This window comes from Euprymna scolopes, chromosome 42 (assembly GCF_053919585.1).
Source record: "Euprymna scolopes isolate OS-2025 chromosome 42, ASM5391958v1, whole genome shotgun sequence".
In the NCBI taxonomy this organism is placed as follows: Eukaryota; Metazoa; Mollusca; class Cephalopoda; order Sepiida; family Sepiolidae; genus Euprymna; species Euprymna scolopes.
In genome coordinates this window covers 36,590,209-36,617,277 of record NC_136523.1, presented here as the reverse complement: position 1 = coordinate 36,617,277, position 27,069 = coordinate 36,590,209, and the positions used below count along the sequence as shown (strand labels likewise).

General features: G+C 34.5%; 1 protein-coding gene across 1 annotated transcript in view; it reads right to left on the bottom strand.

Annotated features, from left to right (window-relative positions):
- LOC145267019 (tRNA (34-2'-O)-methyltransferase regulator WDR6-like) overlaps positions 1-27,069 on the bottom strand; it is a 97,717-nt gene that overhangs the window by 52,496 nt on the left and 18,152 nt on the right. Inside the window, exons 5-10 of the mRNA XM_080122935.1 lie at positions 26,785-26,906; positions 19,348-19,504; positions 16,117-16,350; positions 11,968-12,030; positions 7,388-7,435; positions 4,408-4,512 (exon numbers count right to left, since the gene is read on the bottom strand). Of these exons, the coding sequence (XP_079979061.1) occupies positions 4,408-4,512; positions 7,388-7,435; positions 11,968-12,030; positions 16,117-16,350; positions 19,348-19,504; positions 26,785-26,906 (729 nt within the window). The remainder of the gene's footprint in view (positions 1-4,407; positions 4,513-7,387; positions 7,436-11,967; positions 12,031-16,116; positions 16,351-19,347; positions 19,505-26,784; positions 26,907-27,069) is intronic.

Genomic DNA, 27,069 nt, shown 5'->3' with positions numbered 1-27,069 from the left:
CCAGCCAGCCAAAACCAAGCAGACTGAAGTCATCCTCGAGGATTGGAGAACTGCCCAGAGAAAAAAAAAAATACACCTAATTCCAGGTATGCATTCTCTTTTTAAAAAAGACTTCCAAGTAACAATACACATAGTTATATATGTTACAATTTGTTACTTTTTACCAAGATTTCATTGCTAGCATAAAAATGAAGCCGACCAATCGTGTTATAAATTGGTACGTAACCAGAGATAGAGGCAAATGAAGACACACATTCAGTTAAACTAAAAAGAAAACATACAGAACGCAGATTGTGAGGCAAGGGTTGCGCAATCACCAGCCACACCTCTCCTGAATTGGCACTGCTTGAGTCCAGTGGCAAGGAGAGGTGCAGGACGACTGGAAACAATGCCGAGATAAGCAGAGAGCACATACAGCACCCGGAAGTCCCAAACGGTCACCCATCTGGTACTGACTAGGCTCATCATTGCTTAACTTCAGTGATCTGACGGGAACCAATGTGTCGACGTGATTATGCCGTATTATGTAAGATATACACACTCGTAAAACACATATGCACACAACAATACATCTTTCATTTCAAAGAAGACTATATACATTAGTTTTCGTATCGAATTGATATATTTGTTTGTTTTTTAGGGTTTGTATTACTGTACACACAGATTCGAAAAAGTTGTCAAAAAACAAATATATAACAAATAAATGTTATCAAAGGCAAGATAAGTTACTTTTCTACCTAACTGGATATGTTTTCAGTGTTTTTATTTAATGTAACATGTTTATTTAGTTCGTAAAACATACTGTGTTTACCGATGTATTGGAAAATTCAAAATGGCACCCGACTCTCCCTTTAACACGGTAAGTTTGGGAAAAGGTGCTATAAATATAAAACTAGACAAAATACTGTTAGAAATTCGCTCAATATATGTTACCGTGACATAACTTGATATATATTCCGTGGTTTTTAAATAGTATTTTGTCTAGTTTATTATTTATAATACCTTTTCCCAAACTTACTGTGTTAAAGAGAAAGTCGGGCGCCATTTTGAATTTTCCAATACATCGGTAAACACTGTATATTTTTCGAGCTGAATAAACATGTTACATTGAATAAAAACACAAAAAATATATCCAGTTTGGAAGAAAAGTAACTTATCTTGCCTTTGATAAGATTTATTTGTTATATATTTGTTTTTTGTCAACTTTTTCGAATCTATGTGTACAGTAATACAAACCCGTTTTTTTATTTTTTTTTACTCATATTCACCCCTAACAAGGCACATTGTCACTTGAACATAAGGGGCTACTATTTGGGACCATGCCAAGGAAAGGTCAACAAGATGTTGGTTTACGTTACATTTAAACTTCTGCATATCAATACAGCCAAGGAAACTAGTAGCAGGAAGGGAATTCCCAAGTCTAGCTGTTCGAGGGAAGAAACTATTAGAATAGAAAGCTTTCTGGCATTTCGGAACCTCAACAGTGAAGGGGTGTGATTTTGTTGCTAAGTGGGTTTGTTAGGGATGTGAACGTTGAGGGCGGCACAACTGCAACGAGTTCATCAGAGCATATTTCATTAAAATATTTGTAAAACAGACACAGAGATGCAACATAGCGGCAATGGGATAGGGGTTGGAGATTAGTTGACAAAGCGGGACCTATTAGATTGGAAACTCTTTTTTGAACCCTATCGAAGAGGGAGAGGCTAGTGGTAGATGCCTCAGCCCAGACGTTTCTTTTTTTTTTTTTTTTTTTACACAGTGATCACCACTTATCAAGGCCCGGAAGCCACTCAGGGATAAGGGTTAGATGTGGCAACAATACTCCATGCATGAGTGAATGGTGGATTTTTAGAGGTACAGGATACTCTCAGGTGTGAGTAGTCTTCTAGCTTGATAGAGAGAACTCACCTTCTTTGCAGCAGCCTTTGCAATGTCCTCAATCTATTTGTTCCAGTTTATATTGCCTGCAAAAGTTAGGCTGAGGAGTTTGAAGGAAGAATTCTCATGTAGAGAGTTATTTATCATAGATATAGACCGTTGGAGGTTGGAGAGGAGTCTTGTAATTGTTAAACGATATACTAGCCTTGAAGAGGCTTTATATTTGCATCTTCAAAGGGTGGGGGGAGTCTGCGTGGTTTAAGTAGACAACATTTGTATGAATACTCCATTGTTTTTCTAATGACTACGTCAACGTTATGTACACATTTCAAACATGTTCTTAAGTTTACAAGTGTAATACTAAATAGATTTTAACTAGAAATTGTTCCTCATTTACTAAAAATTAATGAAAAACAAGATAAAACAATATTTATCATCTGTAAACAATTTTTCATCTCAATATGTTCAAGCCATTAAACTGCAGTTTTACCGATGGATAGATTTTTATTATTACTTTATAAAATTTTATGTATTTATTTTCAGTATTTATTTCAACAGTGCTCGATACATGAGTAAGTTTTGACAATATATACAGCAATTAAGCTGTTAAATGTTTTGACTCCTATGATTTTGACGATCATTTTTATAACCACAAGTTATAATATAATAATGAAAAGCTTCCAAAGTTACTATAAAAATTGTTGAATTTTGGATTCAATCAGTTCGCCGTTGTCTACGTCACGAACCGTATTTGATTCTTCGCCGCCATCTTTGTTACTGGCAATTACTTTACACTCAGTATCGGGACTGCACTGATTCTTCACTGCCATCTTTGTTCAACATGATGTCTCAGCACTTAACATAAGCTATACAGCATTTTCTGCGTTTCATCCTTGTGAGGCAATAGCCTGACGAATCCTCACAAAGATGAAACGCGGAAAATCCTGTGTAGCTTAATTGCTATATATATATTTTCAAAGCTGATAGATTGATAGATAGATAGATGTGTGGGAATAGCATTTCCACAAACAGAGCGAACACACGGACACAAAACCTGTGACATTAAGGTAAACATAATTATCGCCCTTTAATCCCAGCAATACAACTGCTAGCCACAAAGGGGCGTTAGCACCTTACATCTGTTTCTGCTTTATGACGATGATGATATTGATGATGATGATGATAATAAACAATGGATTGGTTGGTTGTTTTTGTTTTACGGCATATCAACCCTTTTCGGGTTATTTAATGCCGAATCCATAGATTTTGAAGAAAAAATTTTTAATAGAATATATTTGTTGTTTTCAAGTCGGTTTCTATTTAACCCATAGTTGGAACCCTAACAGGTACTACCACTCCGGGTCAGAGTGGACCTGGGAGCAATGGCAATTAAAGGGTGGCTCCACCACTGGATATAATTTAAGGTCATATCCAGAGAGAGAGAGAGAGAAACTGTTTGGTGTGATGCTCGATTAATAGGGGCTGTGATATTGGACATGGACACAATCCAAGAAACACCCGATCATAAAATGGAAGTTAAACCAATGCTGCTGCAGATGATGATGATGGTGATGTTGATGTTATTGATGATGATGATGATATTGATGATGATGATGATATTGATGAACAATGGAAGTTAAACTGATGATGATAATGATGATGATGATCATCGTGATTATGGTTGATAGTGTCGGACAATTTAGACTTGACACTCTTTTTTGGATCTTGTTTAAGAGTGAGAGACTAGCGGTAGATGAACCAGCCTAGAGATGGCAACAATACTCCATACTGAAGCGAATTGTGGCTTTTGTGAAGATACAGGATACACTCTGGTGTGAGTAATTTTCTAGCATGGTAGAGAGAGCCCACCTTCTTTGCAGCAGCCTTGGCAATATCTCTCAATGTAGTTGTTCCAATTTATGTTGGCTGTCATACAAAGGCATATATATTTTTCATTTAAAAGAACACTATACAACAGTTTTCGTCGCATAGAATTGATGCATTCTTCTTGAAGTGCTTTATTTGTATTTACGACGGGGGGGGGGGGGAGGCGACACAGTTTAAACATCGGAGAAACTATTTGATGTGATAAACGATTGATAGGGACTCTGATATTGGACACAGACATAAGCCAAGAAACACCCGATAATAAGCAATGGAAGTTATGATGATGATGATGATGATGATAATATTTATGATGATTAGGGCTGTGACAACAGCATATTCTTTTTATTGTTTTAACTCTTGAGTATATATCCATTAATATCTTATATGTTTTTTATGTAGACTGATGTGGTTCTCGGTTGATTGACTGTGTCTTACTTTGTCGGATATATACCCGAGAGTCAAAAGAATGAAAAGAATATGCTGTTGTCACAGCTCTGATGATGATGATGATAATAATATTGATGATGATGATGGCGATAATATTGATGACATATAATAACTGGATTAAACAGAACGGTTTTTTGGAGCTGGAATAATTTATGAGTTAGAATCAAAAAATATTTCAAGAACATGACTGACCGGTTCCAAGTGATTTATTTGGAGTTGTTCTGACGAGATGCTGTTTGAAGAGAGATCCGAGTCGACTGACCACACCCGAATGCTGCTGTCTCCCCCACCAGTTGCCTAAACAAACACAAAAAAAAATTAAACATCAAATTTATAAGAACAGCATTTTGAAAAGAGGTAAACATTTTTTTTAATGAGTCTCATATGTCCGAGAGGCACACAGATCCAACCGGCCGCCAGACCCCAGAAAACCAAACTGCCTCTGTGATGCACAGAAGACGAATAGTAACTAACCTCTCCTGCCCATAATCTTAAAATAAAAGAACTTTTGACCAGAAATCCTATATGTCCGGTGCCCTTCTCAGTCAATTGCAGCTAGTCAACCCATCGCAGTTTGACCATTGAAGATAATGACTGGCCTTAAAAACCTAATCCCATAGAGTGGGTGTCTTGATCATTATCACTGATTCATAAATTAAAACAATTGTAAAAAAATGTCTAAACAAAAAAAAGAAAGAAAATTTCAAAATTCTTTTCTTTTTTTTTTTTTTTGACATAGGCATCACCACATTATCAAGGCCAAGAGGCCACTCAAGGATAAGGGTTAAAGAGTGTACAGTAGAAATTGGACAATATAATAATCATTAGTAATGAAAATTTGGTAAATTTGATAACTTATATGGAACGGCTCATCAAGAACTTATTTACATTAGACTTGAAGACAACCATATTGTAGTCAGCCGGAAAGCAGGAAAACGGAAGACAATTCCACAGGCATGCAGTTCTAAGAAAGAAGCTTTGTTCATGGAATCTACGTTTAGGTTTAGGCACAGATAAAGAGTGGGGGGAATTATTGATAGTGTTTACAGCCAGACGAGTGTTTCTTGTGAAAGTTTGGCGAGGGGGGACCATAGATTGATTTTCTCTTCCTTTTCTCCAGCTTTTTTGATCATTTGCTTTTTCATCTGATGATGATTCCTCAAAGAATCGAAAATGTTTGTGATAAGTATTGAACTTATATTTTTATTCTTATTATTTTATTCTTATTATTATTTAACACAAAAGATAGCTTAAGAAAAAGCGAAAAAATTTCAAAAAGTTAAGATTTCTGTTATTGTTTGCAATAGAATTTCTAGAAATGAAATTTACTGACATAATTTTCATGAAAGATACAAATGACAAAACTATTTTTCAGGCATCCAATTTTTTAAAAAATCTTTTTAAAATTGGGTTTTATTTTTATGCCCATAGATTTGATTGAGGTAGTGACCTTACGAGTAGTGATTTAAATAACGATTCAAACTATGTCGTTTTTTATTAAACAGAATTTTATATTTGATGCAGATTACAAAAGTTTTTAGCAGAGATACGAACACAAACACAGATGACTCAGATTTATATGATAGATGAGAGAGGATTTATAAAAATCTATAAAAAGCGCAACAAGTTAAAAGTAGGGGTATTATAAATATATATATATATATATATATATCTACAATAATATAAATACAACTTTGTGTGTGTGTGTGTGTGTGTGTGTGTGTGTGAGCTCATTCCATATAGATTTTGAAAACGGCTGAACAGATTTTCTTTAAAATTTGCAGAACTTTAGTGTATAAGTCTGGGAGTGATCTTAGTTAAGTTTTGTCTCAGAATACTTCCGATAATCGAAACCATTATTTTAATTTATCTATCATCGGAAAAGCCATTTTTTCCAACGTCGTCGCTTAGCAACAATGATAGAACAACGGGCCGTGAAAATTCTACTGTGGGTAAGTTGATAGCGTGTTTTTGATTTTTTGTATGACGTAGTCTGTAGGTTCAAACTCCGCACGTAAATTTCTCAAATTTTTTTTCATTAACTTAGTGTTTTTTTTTTTCGTTAACTGGAAAGAAGTTTATATAAAATAATTTTATAAAAGAAACAGTAGTTTCTCTAGAGTACAATGTAGAATAACATATATTTTGGACTAAGTTACTGCATGGAGGCATTTTGAATGCTCCCCCTGTCATATCAAAGAACCAACTGTTGATTTTATATGTTGAGTCTTTCAACTTGTGTGATAATAAAACTTCTTAAATGCACTTATAATATGTCAATATTTAAAGCATTTCACTTTGTTTGTGTGTGTGTGAGTTTATTCCCTATGGACTCCAAAACATCTGGGCCGATTCTTCTGAAATTTCACACAAATGTGTCTAAGATAGTTCTTAGATAGTTTTTGTATCAGAACCCCCCCCCCAATAATTATCAAAAATCAATAATCGAAAAAATCTGATTAAAGAAAAAAACAGTCCAATTTTGATCAAAGTTAACATCCTTAAACAGCCTAACATTGCAATTGCATTTGAGAAATTTTATCATGAAACAAGCAGAAGGGCTTTACATATAAAATAAACAGTAGGTTCTTTGATAAGGCAGGGCGCACTCAAAATGAATGTTTTTGTTTAAAGTATAATTGAACCATGATGTGTGACTTTTGCATTTTAAACTTTAATTCAAGCCATTATATATAAATGATTTTATAAAATTAGTAGGTTCTCTACAGTGCAATGTAGACTACAATGTATTTGTGGACTAAGTCACTGTAGAGAGGCATGTGAATCATCCTCCTGATTCACCATGGTGAGTCCCTGACTAGAGCAGGCAATCTGATTAAAAAATGGGCAATTCCACCAATTTTGACACTAAAAATATGGGAGTGTGAAACATTCCTTGATCATCATTCAATTCTGGGCAACGTTGGGTCTTCCTGCTAGTTTTCAATAAATTTCTAAAAAGTTTTCGATAACAAACGGAAACAATGTCTTTTTGCTGCAAGTACATTTGTGAGATTAATTTATTTACGTCTAAAAAGACATTTTTTGTAAGAATTTTATAAAACCATGCTTACAGCAGTAGCGATCAATATTTATATTTTCAAGAGAAATTCTAATTTTGAACGATTTTTTCCTAAAACGATTTGGAATAAAAAATAAATTACAAACTTACAACTATATCCTCCTTTTTGTTGATTGCCAAACTCCAGATACCTTTTCCCTAAAAAGAAAGAAAAAAAAAAAAAAAAACAATTATTTTTCTCGATTATATATATATATACTAGCAAAAGTACCCGTCGTTGACTGGGTTCAAAAACAGCCTACAGAAAATGGACTCTGATTTATGAAAGTATGATAGGTTATGAAAAGGAAGGGTTGTAAAGAGATAGCTTCGAATTTGGGGCTATCAAAACCAAAGTAAAATATGATGAAAGTAAAAATAAAATAGATAAACCCCATAATTTATTATACCATACCTATTCACACTGAAACACTTATCACAATATTCTGTAGATCTATATTAAAAAACCTTGCTAAACTTTGTGACATATTTCCATTCTATGGAGGTCATGTGCGAACGAACATTCCATAATTTTATTATACCATATTTCTTCAAACTAAAACATAATTATCAAAGTATACTTACGCAGATAGATATGAAAAGACTTTATTAAAGTTTGTGCTTATTTCCATTCTATGGAGGCCAGGCGCGAATGCAGACCCCACAATTTTATTATACCATCCCTATTTAAGTTGAAGCATACTTATCAAAGTATTCTTATGTACATCTATATCAAAAACACCTGTAAACGTTTTTTTAATTTTTAAATTTTTTATTTCCATACTTTGTGGACCAGGCGTGAACGCAGACCCCACAATTTTAATGAACCACTGTTCTGCCAGATCAAACATACCCATTCCTGTGTCTCGATACATCTTCTATCATTATATGTAATCAGTTTTTTAAAATAGTCAACCATATAGGAGCCTATTCGTGACCAGACAGACACACACACACACATTCAGCTTTATATTATAGATATAATTGCTTGTTCTCTTAAAATGGGGATCATGAATATATTCATATATATATATATATATATATATATATATATATATATGACAAATGTATTTTAGTGTTTGAAGAGAAGCTATTTTTGGAATATTTTTATTTAATATAATGTTTAAATTTGTCCAAATGGTTATGAAATGATGCTCGTATTTTATATTTTGTTGTCTTGATTTTTGCAAAATATTTATAACTTGTTGAAAGTGTAGAATTTGTTCCAGGGACAACTGGTAGTGGTGGTAGGACTAAATATTTAGAGAGACAATTAGGGATTTCTTTGTCTAAAGATGTGATGAAAGCTATATAAGATAGTGGCTATTAGCCTAGATGTATTGAATTTGTATGCGACATCAGTTATTGCAATATATATATATATATATATAAAGCTCTACAATACATTGAAAAGAAATCAATAAAGTATGAGGTAAAATACAAATTATTTATATAAACAGTATATGTTACATATTTCAGAGTTGTACCATGGTTTAAAAAAAAAGATTTTAAAATCTAAACAAATCATATATATATATATATATATATATATATATATATATATATATACACATGATGAGAATAATGGAAATAGTATTACAACAAAATAGAGAAATAAAAATGAACAAACCGAATTATGTTTTCATCAACGTTTTGCCTTTATTTCGAGACTTTGTCTGGATCATCCAGAGAAAGTCTCGAAATAAAGACGAAACGTTGATGAACACATGACACGGTTTGTTTCTTTTTATTTCTCTCTCTCTCTCCCCTCTCTCTCTCTCTCTCTATATATATATATATATATATATATATATAACTACTTCATTTACTCACATAAAATTAATATACGGAAGTATAGATTTATGCGTAAACTTTAAGTATTTACTTCAAAAGTGCTCAATACCTTAAACCACTAACCTAGTTCTAAAACATGCCCATTGGCTGATAGGAAGGGGCGCGGTGGATACTAGAAAGCTGATTGGCTAACTAAAATCCTCAACATATATAAAAACAAGAAACAACCACAGAATTGCGCATAAGCCTGACGAATCTTATAGTGGTAGAAACGCAGAATATTCAGTGTAGCTTAATCGCCATATATATTTTATAAATTACTATATATATATATATATATATACATACACAGTAAATGTGCATTCCAGTTACCACAAAAAAAAATTCACATTTGTGATTTTTATTTATTTTTATATTTACTTTCACGTTGTATAGATATCCGTTGCTATCATCACACAAATCATTGGTTCAAGATCTGATAATAAAAGGATACGAGCACGTCTTACTTTGATTTGATTTGAACAGTTTACTTGCAATTCAGATAATATTAGCCTTACATCAGTTGATCCTGAAACAATGTATATTCTCTCCTGATGACCTGACATAATTTGGAAACCAAAGTATAATACCCTACAATTAAAAACTTCTTTACAAATGTAATAACTACAGAAAGGTAACAAAGTGATTGATATTTGAATATCCGACACTATCCTGAATATCTGACACTAACTTCCTATTTGAAAACAGTTGTTTGAATAAAATCCACTAAACAAGCGAATCGTCAAGTATTTTGTTTTCTCCCTTTCCATTTTAAATTCTTACAGACAGACTGTTTTGCTGTATCACAGCCTAACCCATCTTGAGTCAGGGATAGAGCTTACAACTAGTCAATAGCTCCATCCAGTAGCCCATGGAAGCGACACCTGCAAAATATCTATTTCAGATAAACATTTTGACCGCTACTTTTACACTGTTCAATTTATTTGTTTAGTTACAAACAAAGAGTATAGCATTATGCTAAGTCACAGACAAAACCATTCACGACAGACTTTATATAGTCAGTCATCCATAGACAGACTGTTGCTAATCCAAAACATTTTTAATATGAAATTCCAAATAAATAATGGAATTATGGTTGTTTACACCTGTTTCAAAATAAAGTTTATTTTAAACTGTTGAATCGAAAGTTACGCTTGAGAAAAACACTTTAATTTATCAATAACATAATAAGAATTCGTTTATAAGTTATAAATTTACTAGCTGCACCCGACCACGTGTTGCTGTTGCTCAGTTTGTTTAAATAGAAATGCAATAAAAATGTACTGTAAATTTATTGAATACTAGCAGTTCAGCCCGGCTTTGCTCAGGCCCTATGTACTGTTCATAACTTTATACATATATACGTTTTATTTCTTATTACCGTATCTTTCTGTTAAGTTACATTATTGTTTCAGCTACCCGGCCTTTTTTTTGGCCGTCTGTAGCTTCCTCAGACTTTTACAGAAATGTTCGTTATTATGGGATGAAAGAGTGAAAGAGTGAATGAGGTCATGGGGGGGGGTGCGAGGAGGGCGGAAGAAAGAGAGGAAGGGAACAAGGGGGGGAAGGTGGGAGGGGGCGCTTGGTATGTCGGTAATGTTTTAGTTTTGGAGTTTAGAGAACTTGTGGGGGAGGGTCTGGGAAGTTTATTTCTGGTGTGGCTGAGGGCATAGGGATACATGGGGGGAAGGGGAATATGGGGGGTAGGAGGAGGGGGGGGCTACTTTAAAATTTGAGTCTTAATGTTAAAGTTTTTGGCGTCTCGTTGGTGAGATGATTTCTGGGTAAGTATGTCTTGACCTGTTGGGTGTTCGCTTATGTTTGGAGGCGGGGGGGGGCTATGATTCGGTTTATTTATTTAGTTTTTATTTTTTTGTTAATTGTTTGGAGAGGGTTAGCTAGCAGTCGCGGGCGCGAGCACACATGCGCACGTACACACATATATACTTAAAGAAACGCTCACATGTACACATACATCCCCGCCCTGGCGTGCAAATATATGCACATATGTGCGCCTGCATGCATATGTGCGCCTGCATGCATAGACACCCGCGTTGCTCCCGCTTACGTCAAATTTTCCTTAAGGTGCTAAAATTGGGTACGTGTGCACAGGCATGGATGCGCTCATACACAGATACATAACCACATCGGCATACAAGGAGGCGTATATACGAGGTACCGATGTGTATGTGCACGTACCTATGTATATGTGTGTGGATGTGAGAGCATATGTGCCCGCTGCCTGCTGTCCACATACGTGTGTGAGAGCGTGCAGCTGTGTATATATGTCGATGTATGTGCTCACGAGTATTGGTATCTGTATGTGCAGATATGCCTGAATCTATATGCGCATATGGGCCTGACGATGGACGCAACAGCAAAGATGTCACTTTTTTTTCACATTCTTTTCCTCCTTCACTGAACCTGCCTACCTACTACCACTTTTTTTTTTTTGCTCAACACACACCTCCAAACACCCGGGCATGCCGGGTACCCAGACTAGTATATACATAAATCTCATCTGTCTGTTTAAATGTATGTATGTTTGTATGTATGTATGTCAGGCTAGTTTTATTATATAGGGAATTATATAATGAATCATAAAAATTATAAATAAATACTAAGACAAGAAAATTTATACATACACACATACATACACACACATAAATACAACCCCCCAACCCATACACTCACCCTCATGCACACACACACTCACACAGACACAACACACACACACCCACACATAGACACAACACATACACCCACCCACACACATACACACAGACAACATATACACACGCACACACACACACACTAACAATAGACGACCAAATTTTTGAGTTCTTCATCACACTTACCTTATGACCTTTGAACTTGTGCCGAATTTTTCCTTCCTGGTCCCAAACACAGCAGGTAGCATCCTGAAATGAATCGACAAATAAAAAAAAAAAAAAAAAGAAACGTTTAATTATTTTTTTTTATTTTTTTTTTTTTTTGGACATAAGGGTCTACTAATTGGGACCGTGCCTAAAAAAAAATTAAGATGTTGGTTTACACTGCATTTAAACTTAAAGCATATCAGTATAGTTTAGAAAGCAGGTAGCAGGAAGGGAATTCCAAAGTCTAGCTGTTCTAGGGAAGAAGCTATTAAAGTAGAAAACTTTCTGGCATTAAGAAACCTCATCAGTGAAGGGGTGTGATTTTGTTGTTAAGCGGGTTTGTCTGGATTATATATGTTGAGGGGGCACAAGTGCGATGAGTTCATCAGAGCACATTCCATTAAAATACTTGTAAAACAGGCACAGGGATGCAACACTGCAGTGATGGGACAGGGGTTGGAGCTTAGTTGATAAAATGGGTCCGATTAGATTGACAACTCTTTTTTGGACCCTATCAAAGAGAGAGACTAGTGGTATAAGAGACGTGCAATAAGTAATGCCCCTGACCCACTTCCAGTTGTCTGATCCAGCTGAAATTTTGCACGTGCAATGATTTATATCTCTACGGGTTATGTGGAAAATTACAGCTCTGAACTAATTGTGGTCTCTGTTTTACAGGTGTTTGCACTGAGTCAGGTGTGAAATGGAGCCTGTTGAATGTCAAGCAGTGATCTGGTTTTTGTATTTGAAAGGACGCACACCACAGGAGACTTTTGATGAAATGAAAGAAACTTATGGTGATAATGCCTCATCATATGAGCTTGTAAAACGCTGGCATCATGAATTCAAACATGACCGGAAGTCTGTGAAAACAGCTCACAGACCTGGTTGCCCCCCCCCTTCTGCCATTGATGAGGCATCTGTCAAGTTGAGGCTTCCATTTTGGAAGATTGCCGCATTACTGTTCGCCAAATAGCCCAAGATGTCAAGATTAGTACAGGGTCTGTGGAAACTATCATTCATGACCATTTGCATATGCATAAAGTGTCTGCCAGATGGATTCCCAGGTTGCTCACGCCATTCCAGAAGCGAGAACGCGTCGAGTGCTCGAGGATGAATTTGGAGATGTGCCAAGAAGATGAGTCAAAGTTTTTTAAAAGACTGATTACACAGGATGAAACCTGGGTCCATCACTATGATCCAGAGACCAAAGCCCAGTCAATACAGTAGAAGCACTTGGACTCACCACCTCCAAAGAAGGCAAGGGTGCAGCCCTCCGCTAGCAAGGTCATGCTCAGTCTTCTGGGACCAGGACGGAGTAGTGATGACAGATTTCCTGGCAAAGGGTACCACAATTACAGGAGCCTATTATGCTTCACTTTTGAGGAAATTAAGGGAAGCTATCAAAATCAAGAGGCGGGGCAAGATCAGCAAAGGGACCCTCCTCCTGCAGGACAATGTTCCGGTCCACAACTCGCATGTCGCCAGATCAGAAGCACGGGCGTGTGGTTATGTAATCCTACCCTATCCTCCCTACTTTCCTGACCTTGCACCCTCTGACTTTCACCTCTTCCCAGCCATGATGCTGTTTTTGAAAGGAAAGCGTTTCCCAGATGATGCAGCCTTGATTTCTGAAGTCACGTCGTGGTTGAAAGACCAACCTGGGGTGTTCTACAAAAACGGTTTCCAGAGCTGCATCAAACGATGGGAGAAATGCATAACTCTGGGTGGTTCCTATGTAGAGAAAGGCTACTAACTGTGCCTAGTTTCGTTGCTCTACTGCTATGGGAAGTGGGTCAGGGGCATTATTGCACGCCCCTCGTAGATGCACTAGCCCAGATGTGGCAACAATACTCCATACATGGGCAAATGGTGGCCTTGTGGAGTTACAGGATACTCTCAGGTGTGAGCAGTTTTCTAGCATGATAGAGGGAGCCCACATTCCTTGCAGCAGCCTTCGCAATGTCCTCAATGTATTTATTCCAGTTTATATTTCCTGTGAATGTTAAGCTGAAGAGTTTGAAGGAAGAATTTTCAGGTAGGAAGTTATTTGTCATGGATATCGGTGGTTGGAGAGGTGTCTTGTAATTGTTAAAGGACCTTGTGTCACATCTTGATGTAATTATTAAAGGAGAACAGCTTACTCTTACTAACATTCCATTTACGTCCCCATTCCACTATGGTCTGCAGGTCATTTTCTAAGGATTCAGCCATTCTTGCTTCCATGTTTCTGAATTTTTGAGATGAGGATTAATTATTCGTATTATTTGGATTCATCGGACTACTGTTCTCATACTGAGTGTCATTTTCACAACGTTTTGGTCGATGTAACCTCCGACCTTCTTCAGGTGTATATTGCCGAACTCGGGAATGTTTTTGTCGAACTCAGGAATTTGGACATTATTTCGAGCGGAACCCTTTACTTCACGGGGGTAGCGTACTCTTGTTCTGTTTCCTCATGTAGAAATACAGTAAACAAGCTGGAACATTCGAGAACACCTGTATATAAAGATTTGCCACAAAAAATCAAATTGGTTTTAGTTTTTCTCTTGTTTTCCCAAGAACTGGATATGTTTAGAATAACTCCATCACTGGGAGATGTAAAAATTCTCCATCCTGAATTTACGCACCATGCACTTGAACCTTAATTCGCATCGTGTAAAGTTACCACATCGAACGAGAATTTAATTTATGAGATCAACACAAGCAGACTGTTTTTTTTTCTCAGAAAATAATCCTATTATCTTCAAGCCACGCATGACACTCTGATAATAAAAAATCAATTTCAAACCTTGTGCTATTCTCACAAAATCCTCATTTAATTAATCCGTCAATACGAACATTCCACACAAGAAAACACTTACGTTAGAACAATCTAAACTTATATTCCTAACACGTAAATAAATGTTGTTTAATTCATGTTAATACTGCAATTTCGTGTTCTTTGTCGGGTGTCATTTTTCGGATATCATTTTTATTTCTTTATGTACGGATATGGATTGGTGAAACCTTTTTATTAATCGACGATCCGGTCAAGTTTACTTTTAATGGTCCCACAGATACACTCCTACTTTTTGACTTCAATAAAATTGCGACTATTGCAACCACGGTCCTAAAGTTGAAAATCTCGATTATAAATTGGTGACCTGCAGGAAAACATTGGTCTGTTTTGAGAGAAAAAAAAAAAATAAATAAAAATGGTTCGTTTTTTTTTAAAAGGCAGAAATGGTCAATTTTCCAAAATAAAAATGAAGTATCTTTGAAGAAAAAAAAAAAAAAAAAAAAAAAAATGGTCCGTTTTTTAAATAAAAAAGAATTAAATTTTAAATAGGAACATGGTGAATGCACAGTGATTAAGTTCAGCCCCCCCCCCCCCGATTTAACCTCCAAAATCCCCAGGTGATGTCAAATCCTGGTGAAAAATGTTGGAACAATCTAAACTTCTACTTTTTTTATTTTATAATAAAATTACTGCAATTTCGTGTTCTTTGTCGGGTGTCGTTATTTTCCGGAGTTATTTCTAGATTTTTATTCTTATTTATGTAAGGACGTGCCTTGGTGTGAAACTTTCCTATAGATCGGCGATCTCGTTAAATTTACATTTAACGGTCTCACAGATACACTCCTACTTTCGACTTCAATAAGGTTATGACACCCACAACCATGGTCCTAAAAATTGAAAGATCCCGATTATGGATTAGTGAACACCGACTCACACCCGTACAAATTAATGACTCTACGATGAGTTACAAATAATACAAGAAACTTGCTGTTTTTGCTTTTTGAGTTTGCAGAACATGATTGAATTTTGCAAAGGGAAAAGAAAAAAAAAAAAATAACATCAACGTTTGGTGCATTTTTGGTCAGGAAGTCAGCATCATCAGACAGCCTGATCTAGTAGTAACAAACACTCTGGGTAAAATTGAACCTGCGAACAATAGTAATGACGGGGCAACTCCACATTCCCGACAAACCCCTAATGGGGTCTCACCATTGGATGTCTTTTAAGATGATACCCAGGACTTGTGTACATTGGATTTTGAGATGACCATGTTGTAGGCTGCAGGGAAGTATTTACATTGTAAATCAAACTTGGTTTCCAAAAAACGTCCTTTGACTGGTACTTACCTCTCCAATACTCGTCAGACCGGTTGATGTCAAATGGGCCCGCCACACCCTGGCTTGATGACCATACAACACGTGAAGACACTCACTGACCACTCCCTGCCAGTCTAAAATACTCTGACGATTTCCAGTACCCTCTGTGGGAAAGCGAAGTTGCCACACTCGAATGCTCCGATCATCGGAGGCAGAACAGATCCGCCTCAGGCTTCCGTGATAATGGATCGAGAAAATCACGCCCTGAAATTTGATGATGCACAAAAAAATTATGAATAATTAAAATATGGCACATGCTGATAGAAAAACGGTAAAAACGGAACGATCCACAGAAAGTAGAAATTAGAAAATTCTGTTAGAAGTGAACAGGCTATAATAACTGATATGTATTGGGGTCGGCATACGTCAGGCTGACGTGCCGTAATGTGAACATTTGATGCAATATAAGCGGGACCCCCCCCCCACACACACACACGCATAACAGAACACTTATTCTTGCTATCAAACTAGCACCTGCTCTACCCTGTTTTCCTGCAATGGTCACACATGAATGGGTTTAGATTATTATTATTACAGGGTGGAATGATAAAATTGTCACCATAGAAAAGACTACATGATTTCATTTCCGTTTGATGAAAACCTGGTTTGCTTTTTTGTTGCGTACCATCTACTAGTAATGTTACATGATAAAAGGGCTGTCCCCTTTTCATGTAAGTAAAAAAAAAATAGGGAATTAGTTAAATGTAAACATGAAATAGGATAGACAAGGATTCGAACTTGCGAAGCTAGATTTGGAATTAAAAATTCCAATCATAAGTTAAAATAAATACAGAATGTTATTGAAATAAGGAATTGCAATTGTTTAGCTTACATATCTGTATATGGAAAAGGAATGTAATAATGAAATTTGTTTCTGTTAAGGAATTTAATCGTCGATTGAAATTGTAAATATATTTTGTAAAAATGTTCTTTGAAAAATAGGTTACTGAACTCGGGGTCATGTCAAGTTTGGCAACGTGACGCTATCATCCAACGTGCTTTATGAGCACATGTTTAATCATGCGATGACGTGACGAGTTCTCAATATAGGTAGAGTTTTTAGATGCAGTCTGGGAGAAGAGTCGGAGAGAAGCAGAGAGTTTCAGACCGATTCTCCGTTAGAATCAAGACACCCTCTAGAAGTGAGAGGGTTTTAGAAATAACCATGTAACCATGTAAAGAAACTTTGAATTCCTCACGTGAAATCATGAAATAAAGGACGTCATCATCTTTGTGTATCTGTGTCTTCTGTGTTCATCATTACAACGAGAAAGGAAACGTGTTTATATTATATGCACAACTGTCAAAATGTAAATTTCAAACGCACTATCTCTCGGTCTCTCTATCAAGATATTCATAAATCTCCTCTCATTGAATTGGTTCTCTTGTAGTAACATGTACCTGTCTATTATATATATATATATATATGTCTATTATATATATATACAGAACTCTCGCCTTCTGTGTACTCTGTCATTAATCTCTTACAACATGAACATCTTAAGACAATATGAACACTCAACCCATGAACACTAATCTAACTAATCTCTCTCACTAAGACTCTCCTAAAATGAACAAAAACAATACAGAATATACGTCATCTTACTACCACCAGTATATAACACACGCATATATTTGGTACTTCTAATAATAACACCCACCACGTAACAGTAGGCCAATTGTGTGTACAAAACTCTACCACCAATAGCAATGTCCAAAAACACATTACCTGAAAGTACTTCCTTTAAACTCCTTGGCCTAACGAACATGAACTGGAATAGATACATTGAGAGCATATTGCCAAGGCTGCTGCGAAGAAGGTGGGTTCTCTTTACTGTGCTAGAAAGTTATTTACGTCTGAAAGTATCCTGTACCTCTATAAGGCCACCATTCGCCCATGTATGGAGTATTGTTGCCACATTTGGGCTGGTGCATCTGCTGCTAGTCTCTCGCTCCTAGACAAGGTTTAAAAGAGAGTCGCCAATCTGATAAGCCCTGAACTGTCATCTAGGCTTCAGCCTCCATCCCATCGGCGAGATGTTGCATCCCTCTGCCTGTTCTACAAGTACTTTAATGGTGAATGCTCTGACAAACTACAAGCACTTGTACCCCCTCGACGTAAATACCCCTGACAAACCCAACAAGCAGCTAAATCCCACCCCTTCACAGTAGAGATCTATAGGTGTAAGAAAGCCTTCTACTCCAATAGTTTCTTCCCCAGAACTTTTAGAGTTTGGAACTCCCTTCCGGGATTCTGCTTTCCAAACTGTACTGACATGCAGAAGTTCAAGTGTAATGTGAACAGACATCTTGCTGCCCACCTCCCTTCATAATATCCCTGCAATTTATGTCCCTGATAGTAGCCCCGTGCATCAAAGTGGCACTGTGCCTTGTTTAGGGTGAAAATTGAATGAAAAAAAGCAATAGGAACCTTCTATCATGTCTGAAAATGAGACAATGTTCAACGAGCGAGATCAGAGATGCGCCGCTGTATAACGCATGTTCTCTACCGATCCAAGTTATGACTACAGGACCATTTTCAGCACCCTCAGAATGCGTTGCTGGATTCTCATGAATAACAGGGACATACCCAATGTGATAAAAATAGTTTCCGGCAACGATTATGAACTTTGGTGTAGTTTCAAGTGAGAGCAACATCATGCCACCTCACATCTTCGAAATCGACACCAGAGTGTACCTGGATGTGCTGAAGAGTGTGGTGATCCCCTGGTGCAATCAGGTGGCAGCTGGCAGACCCTGGGTGTGGCAGCAGGAGTCCAAAAAGACCAAGGTTTGGCTTCAGAAGGAATGCTACGATTTTGTACCCTTTTTTCATTGCCCTCCCCCCCTCCTCCTCCCTTGACCTGAACCTGCTGGACTACGTTGTTTGGTCATACGTTGAGAACATCACCAACGACCTCCACAGCACCAAAGCCACCCTGTATAATAAAATTTTAACCAGATAAATTCCAGGACTACCTGTGGTAGACGCTGTCTCTATCTACCCCCCCCCTCCCATAAATACAGATTTGGATGCATGTCAGTTTTTAATGCAGTGAAAATGCACTGCCCCCCCCCCAGATTACTTTGGATTGCGATAAAAATTAAAATTGCAACAGTCTAGAAAGATTTTTCCTTCACTGATTGAGGGTCAAGCAGATAATACACTTTGATCTTAACCAAATTGAGCTATCCACTTACCTGATGTCCAGTAAGTCGGTGTAACGGTTTGCTGATGGTCAAATTATCAGTGGTCATCAGATGAGTGGTTGGTGCCCAGAGGATAATCTGATTAAATACTGTGCCCGCCGCGAGGATTAACTGGTCCCACGCTGATCCAATGAAATGTCCGCAGTAACTGCGCACAAGGATTAAGGAAGATTTGGAAGGAAGATTATCTCATAAAAAAATGGCACTTCTGTATCACATGGACGGCGCCATTGTATAAAAATGTATCAATATATAATTATAAATACATTTATTGTATAAAAATGTATCAATATATAATTGTAAAAATATTTATTGTATAAAAATGTATCAATATATAATTATAAAAACATTTATTGTATAAAAATGTATCAATATATAATTGTAAAAATATTTATTGTATAAAAATGTATCAATATATAATTATAAAAATATTTATTGTATAAAAATGTATCAATACATAATTGTAAAAACATTTATTGTATATTTATACATTTGTATACAATAAATGTTTTTACAATTATATATTGATACATTTTTATACAATAAATGTTTTTACAATTATATATTGATACATTTGTATACAATTGTAAAAACATTTATTGTATAAAAATGTATCAAAATATAATTATAAATACATTTATTGTATAAAAATGTATCAATATATAATTATAAATACATTTATTGTATAAAAATGTATCAATATATAATTATTAAAACATTTATTGTATAAAAATGTATCAATATATAATTGTAAAAACATTTATTGTATAAAAATGTATCAATATATAATTGTAAATACATTTATTGTATAAAAATGTATCAATATATAATTGTAAATACATTTATTGTATAAAAATGTATCAATATATAATTATAAAAACATTTATTGTATAAAAATGTATCAATATATAATTATAAAAACATTTATTGTATAAAAATGTATCAATATATAATTATAAATACATTTGTATAAAAATGTATCAATATATAATTATAAATACATTTGTATAAAAATGTATCAATATATAATTGTAAAAACATTTATTATATAAAAATGTATCAATATATAATTGTAAAAACATTTATTGTATAAAAATGTATCAATATATAATTGTAAAAACATTTATTGTATAAAAATGTATCAATATATAATTGTAAATACATCTATTGTATAAAAATGTATCAATATATAATTATAAATACATCTATTGTATAAAAATGTATCAATATATAATTATAAATACATTTATTGTATAAAAATGTATCAATACATAATTGTAAAAATATTTATTGTATAAAAATGTATCAAAATATAATTGCAAAAACATTTATTGTATAAAAATGTATCAATATATAATTGTAAAAACATTTATTGTATAAAAATGTATCAAAATATAATTGCAAAAACATTTATTGTATAAAAATATATCAATATATAATTGTAAAAACATTTATTGTATAAAAATGTATAAATATATAATTATAAATACATTTATTGTACAAAAATGTATCAATATATAATTAAAAATACATTTATTGTATAAAAATGTATCAATATATAATTTTAAATACATTTATTGTATAAAAATGTATCAATATATAATTGTAAATACATTTATTGTATAAAAATGTATCAATATATAATTGTAAAAACATTTATTGTATAAAAATGTATCAATATATAATTGTAAAAACATTTATTGTATAAAAATGTATCAATATATAATTGTAAAAACATTTATTGTATGAAAATGTATCAATATATAATTGTAAAAACATTTATTGTATAAAAATGTATCAATATATAATTGTAAAAACATTTATTGTATAAAAATGTATCAATATATAATTATGAATACATTTATTATATAAAAATGTATCAATACATAATTGTAAAAACATTTATTGTATAAAAATGTATCAATACATAATTGTAAAAACATTTATTGAAAAGTTTACATAAGAAAATATAATTTTAATTAAACATTTTTTGAATTAAAATAAAATTGGATTTTTCCCCCTGAACAATTTAATAAATTAAATGAACATTTTTCGAATTAAAGTAAAATTCGAATTTTTTTTTTTTTTTCCAAAATTGAATTAAAATGAAACTGTCACTGTAACAAATTATAGTTTAAAATTTTTTTTTCTGCCAGGTAAAAAAAGTTAAATACATTAGTTTTTTTGACAGAGAAGCACCATCTAGCGACAGTTTAGTGAAACGCCCCCCCCTAAAAAAAAACCCGGTGCCGTCCATGTAATACAGAAGTGCCAAAACAATAAATAAGCCGTGCATGTGTGGTCCCTCTCTGGTGCTGCATGTGAGATGATGCCACAAAAAATAGTGAAGAAATGTTAAGGGTCAAAGAATTTCAGGATGGATTAAATGCTATGGGGCAAAAAGTGTCATTTTTGACTTCTTTTGAGCCCCTGGGGATACGGAATCCCAGTGTAAATGCATAACGGTGCAGTTTCATGTATATTTGAGTTGACAACCGTGAAAAACCTCTATATAGTCAGAGATATCAAGTTTTTGTTGAGAAATATGAAATAAGAGTCACAAAAACGGACGTTTTTAGCACTAAAAGTCCCCGGGGACGTGAACCAGAATTTTGCTAGAGTCACCCATTCTGGATTTATATTAAGAACAATAGGCTCCACATTTTGGCCAAGTTTCAGAAAGATCTAATGGATGGATCAAAAGTTATGGGGCAAAACGTGTCATTTTTAGCTATTTTATACCTCTTTTGAGCCCCTAGGGACACAACGGGAACTTTTGTAATAAAATTTTTTTTACTGTTCATATCTAATGAAATACAATTTGTGGCAAAATTTCAGGAAAAACTAATGGATGGTTATCTGGCAACCATCTGGACTAATGGATGCACGGATGCCACTGAAAACATAGGTCCCTCTCCGATAAATTGGGGGACCAAAAGTTAATCGGACAAGCTTACTGAACTTGTACTCATTTAACAAATATCAAAACTGATAAGCAAAAAATCCCACCCCTTCATTTTAGAAAAACCTTCTACTCTAATAGCTTTTTTTTTTTGTTATATATTCGGGATTTTATTTAAAAGGACATTTAATTAAAAAACAAAAATACAGAAAAAAAATCTTTATAATGTATGTACCTGTCACGAAAACGAAGATGCCATATTCCAAAAATCACGTAAGTCAATCAAGTAATTTGTTTTTTGCTAACAAAATCAAATAATGCGATTTTAATGATTAAAAAGTTTTTTAATTGAGAAAACCTATTTTTACAATGTATTGTTTTTGGAGTTTTACAAGTACAAATTTTATGAAGAAGCAAGGTGGAGGTAGGGAGCAGCCATATTGTTTTTAAATTTTGCCAAAGTTCAAGGGTGACAATTCAATTCGACTACAGAAATATTTTTGTATTCAAAATAAAACTTTTTGATCATTAAAATCGCATAATTTGATTTTGTTAGTAAAAAAAAAAATTACTTGATCGACTTATGTGATTTTTGGAATATGACATCTTCGTTCTGTGACAAGTACATACATTAGAAGGATTTTTCTGTCTTTTTAACCAAGTGTTATTCTAAATAAGCACCCTAGTTTCATCTTTGTTGTTATTTTCACAGTTTAGCCGATGATGTAACTACCATAAAAATAATTCCCTGAGTGTACTGACATGCAGAAGTTCATCTTGCTGCTAAACTTTCTACATATGATGCCTCTGTTCAGTCTTGAAAGACAAAGGATACCCCCTCTAGAAGCAGCTGTGCGTGTAATTTTGAGGCAAGGGTTGCGCAATCACCAACCACACCTCTCCTGAATCGGTACTGTTGGAGTCCAGGGGCAAGGAGAAGTCCAGGACGTCTAGAGACAATGCCAAGATAAGCGGAGAACGCATACAGCACCTGGAAATCCTAAATGGTCACCCTTATGTCCAAAACTCAATTTTCGCTAATAGTCTTTGAAAACGGAACAGTTCAGGAGGCCGGGAAGTTTAGAGTTGAAGAGAGTCGAGAGTTGGAGTTTGATCACGAGAGTGAACAGACAGGAAAGTTGGAGCTTGGTCACGGGAGTGAACAGGCGGCCGGGAAGCGTGGCTGGGTAGAACAAACATGCAGACAAGAAAAGCAGATTCTTTGTGAAGACCATTTGAGACAAATGAAATAAATTTATATTTTAAAAATATAAATATAAAGTGTTGTTCAGTGGTTTAACAAAAGGAGGAAGAACAGATGTCTCAATTGGATGGTGTTGATCATTTTATGGTTTATCACGGAGCTCAGCAGGAAGATAGAACTTTTGAAGAAGGTATGAAGCATAGATTATTCTTCTTATATATGAACTGTAATATATACCCATGTGATAACTCTCTGATACAACATGACTCAGTTTACACATCGATATCGTATCCTCTGGCTAAACAACATATGATTTATATGTTTATAACAGGTGTCATAAAAACAATATAACCCAACTCTCAATACAATATAACTGTTTTAATATCTCACCCAAAATATAACATATGACACGTTTCCCACCTGACTATACAGCGGACTTATATGTGTCTGTAAATATTTAAGAGGTAAACACTTAAACTACCGGTCATATAACACTGAAATTAACAGGAAATAGTAATTATACACCAAGGATGAGTAAAATCTTTGTTTATGGCAGGTGCTCGTCTGAACTCCAATCTCTGGTCCCCCCTCGCCAATCTTTTACGAAAAACACCCGTCTAGCTGAATCCACTGTCAAAAATTTTCCCTACTCTTTATCTGTGCCTAAATCAAAACGTAGATTCCATGAACAAAGCTTCTTTCTTAGAAGTGCACACCTGTGGAACTCTGTTCCGTCTGCCTGCTTCCCACCTGACTAAACGTTAATTAGTTATTATCAATCTATCGATTCGATGGTATTCTTAAAATAGTTTATATTAGGAGTTATTTATTGTTTATAGAATAAAGTGTAGCAATGGGTTTTATGGATGTCTTCAAGTCCAATGTAAACAAATTCCTGATGAACCGCCCCCTTAAGTAAACACTTCATCAAATCTCCACACTAACGTACTGTACTTGCAATAACCCTTATCCTTGAATGGCTTCTGGGCCTTGATAAGTGGTAATCACCATGTAAAAAAAAAAAAATGAATAGCGCACACAAACATATCGGCCGATATGTTTCTACTTCTTTCTGTGCATGCGCACATAAAATTAATTTCTTCAAGTGTATTAATATCTAGACTTGATTGGAACAAATTAGGCACAAGGCCGTTTTCTAATGTGGAGAGTGAAGGGGAGGGGAACCAGCTCCCCCCGAGAGGGAACTGGATAGTGACAATTGGTATGAAGGGTTTCTCCTACATTGACCAAAACTGATTGCTCAAGAACAATGGTCTTATATGCGGGGTCGCGCCCACATATGGTCTTTGATTGCAGTAACTGCCGGAAAAGATACTACACTTTGATCTTTGAACCCGGGCCACACCTCAATCATCTTTGTCTCAATACCACCATCGGTAAAGAACGCAGCTGGTATGTGAAATGTTTTGATTTCGATTCTAGCTGATGGTAGTAAGTTTTTTTTTTTTGTTTTTTTTAACTTCTGCCATCATGCCTTTGTATTAATAAATGGGAATATCTGCATGATTTTAAATTTATTTAAACGTATTTTATGACAAGCGGAATCAAAATATTTATTTACAGGCTTAGAAAATAAAAGTTTTCTATTTTTAATTTCTTACAGATATTTTTTGACAATTATTTTTTTACCGAAATCAGATAGTCATGTGTCAGGACAGAATATTCACAATTATTCAAATACAACCTGGCAACGCCGGGTACTTCAGCTAGTGCAGGCATAAAAAAATGAAGATGAGTTATCTCCCTTATAACAAAAATATGAACTAAAGATAGACCAAGTTCATTCTCTCTTATTATTAGTATAATTCAGGGGAAATAAATTGAATATAGTTCAAAGAAAAAAAATTTGGTGCGTCTAGAATTCCTCCTATATTAAAAAACAAAAAATACAGAAAAATCGGTACTTGTACAGTTTAATCAAGACATTAAAAAATGAAAATATCGAAAAAAGTTTAAATTGTACGTATCCGTTATGGAATGAAGTTCTCCGAAAAAAAAAAAAATTTCACTTAATTTCATCAAGTATTTTTTGTTTTACAGCGAAAAAACAATTTGTTATGATACCGAGTAAAAGGTTCGATTTTTAGGAAGAAAAGCTAGTATTAAAGATGGGGAGGGAGTGTCGGCACTTTACATGGAGTTATCTCCCGTGTCATTTATAAAATTCAAACAAAAATGTAAAACAAATCCAAGATGGCTACCTTCAACGCGCTCTCATAAAAACGTGTTTTTCCACTGTAAAAAAAACCCCCAAAAAACTACTTGATCAAATTAAGTGAAATTTTTTTCGGAGATCCTCATGTCATAACGAATAGGTACAATATAACTTTTTTTTTTTTTTTCGATATTTTCATTTTTTAATGTCTTGATTAAACTGTAAAAGTACTGAAAAATCTATATGGAATTCACATCCTTGACAGAAAAATCTGTATGATGTATGTACCCATGACGGAAAAAAAAATATCATAATCGAAAAAATTAATTTAGTTGATCAAAAGTAGTTTATTTTATGGAATTTCTTGACTATTACACCATAATTCTTGCAAGTTTAAATTATCCAATTATCTCCCTTTGTTTTTTTGTTTTTTTTAGACCGTTTTCAAAATGGTGGACAAGACAGACGTTCTTCAATTACTCATAAAATTTGATTTTCTTATTTAAAAATAAATCAATTTATGTGAGTTTTGGAATATGATATCTTTGTTTTGCCATACCTATGTAACATCATAGAGACTTAAAAAAAAAAAAAAAAGAAAAAAAAAAGCTTTTTATTTAAAAAAAAAGTTCTGTTCTGTTTTTTAATTCTGTTTCCCTATTCCTTCTCCTCCTTACCATGATGGCACAGTGCAACCCACAAGGTTGTTTTTTAATGTGGGGAAAATCCAGCTCACCCCAGTAGGGTCAGTCTGGGAGAAAGATTAAAAAGTTGCCTCAATCTAGAAGGATTTCTTTAAGACTGAGGACACAAGTATCAAAACAAATACTAAAAAATTATTCTAAAATCGGCAAATATTTAAATCGTAAAAAAGATCAAAATAAAGCAGACGTAAAACTATTTTCATCCGCCTGGCGTGGCCCGATCATAAAATATGCCTAAATAAATTTTAATTTATGCAGATTTTTATTTATTATGATAGAACTAATTCTCTATTGATTATTATATTGTACCCAATATATAGAACATTGTAGAGATTTTTTAACAAAAATTTGTTTTTTTTTTAATATTGGTCAAATTTTGGACAAACACCAAAAACTCGTGAACGTACTTGACTAATAGTTGTAAAATCACACAAAAGGATACAGAATACATTGTTCTTCACACTGGACATTGTCTAGTACTTGACCGGATCGCCAGTTTATATGGACAATACAGTTGTGACCCGTCACAAGGGCGAGACAATCATAGACGTCTGGATTTTGCACCTGGAAGAAAATAAAAATAAAATTCATAAAGCCAAGTACATCCAAGGATAGAGTACTGCTGCCATATCTGGGCAGGCGCTGCTAAAAACAGCCTATCCTGCTTTGACAGAGTACAAAATAGGTTTTGTGGCTTAGTGGATGATGCCCTTTTAACAATCGTTGA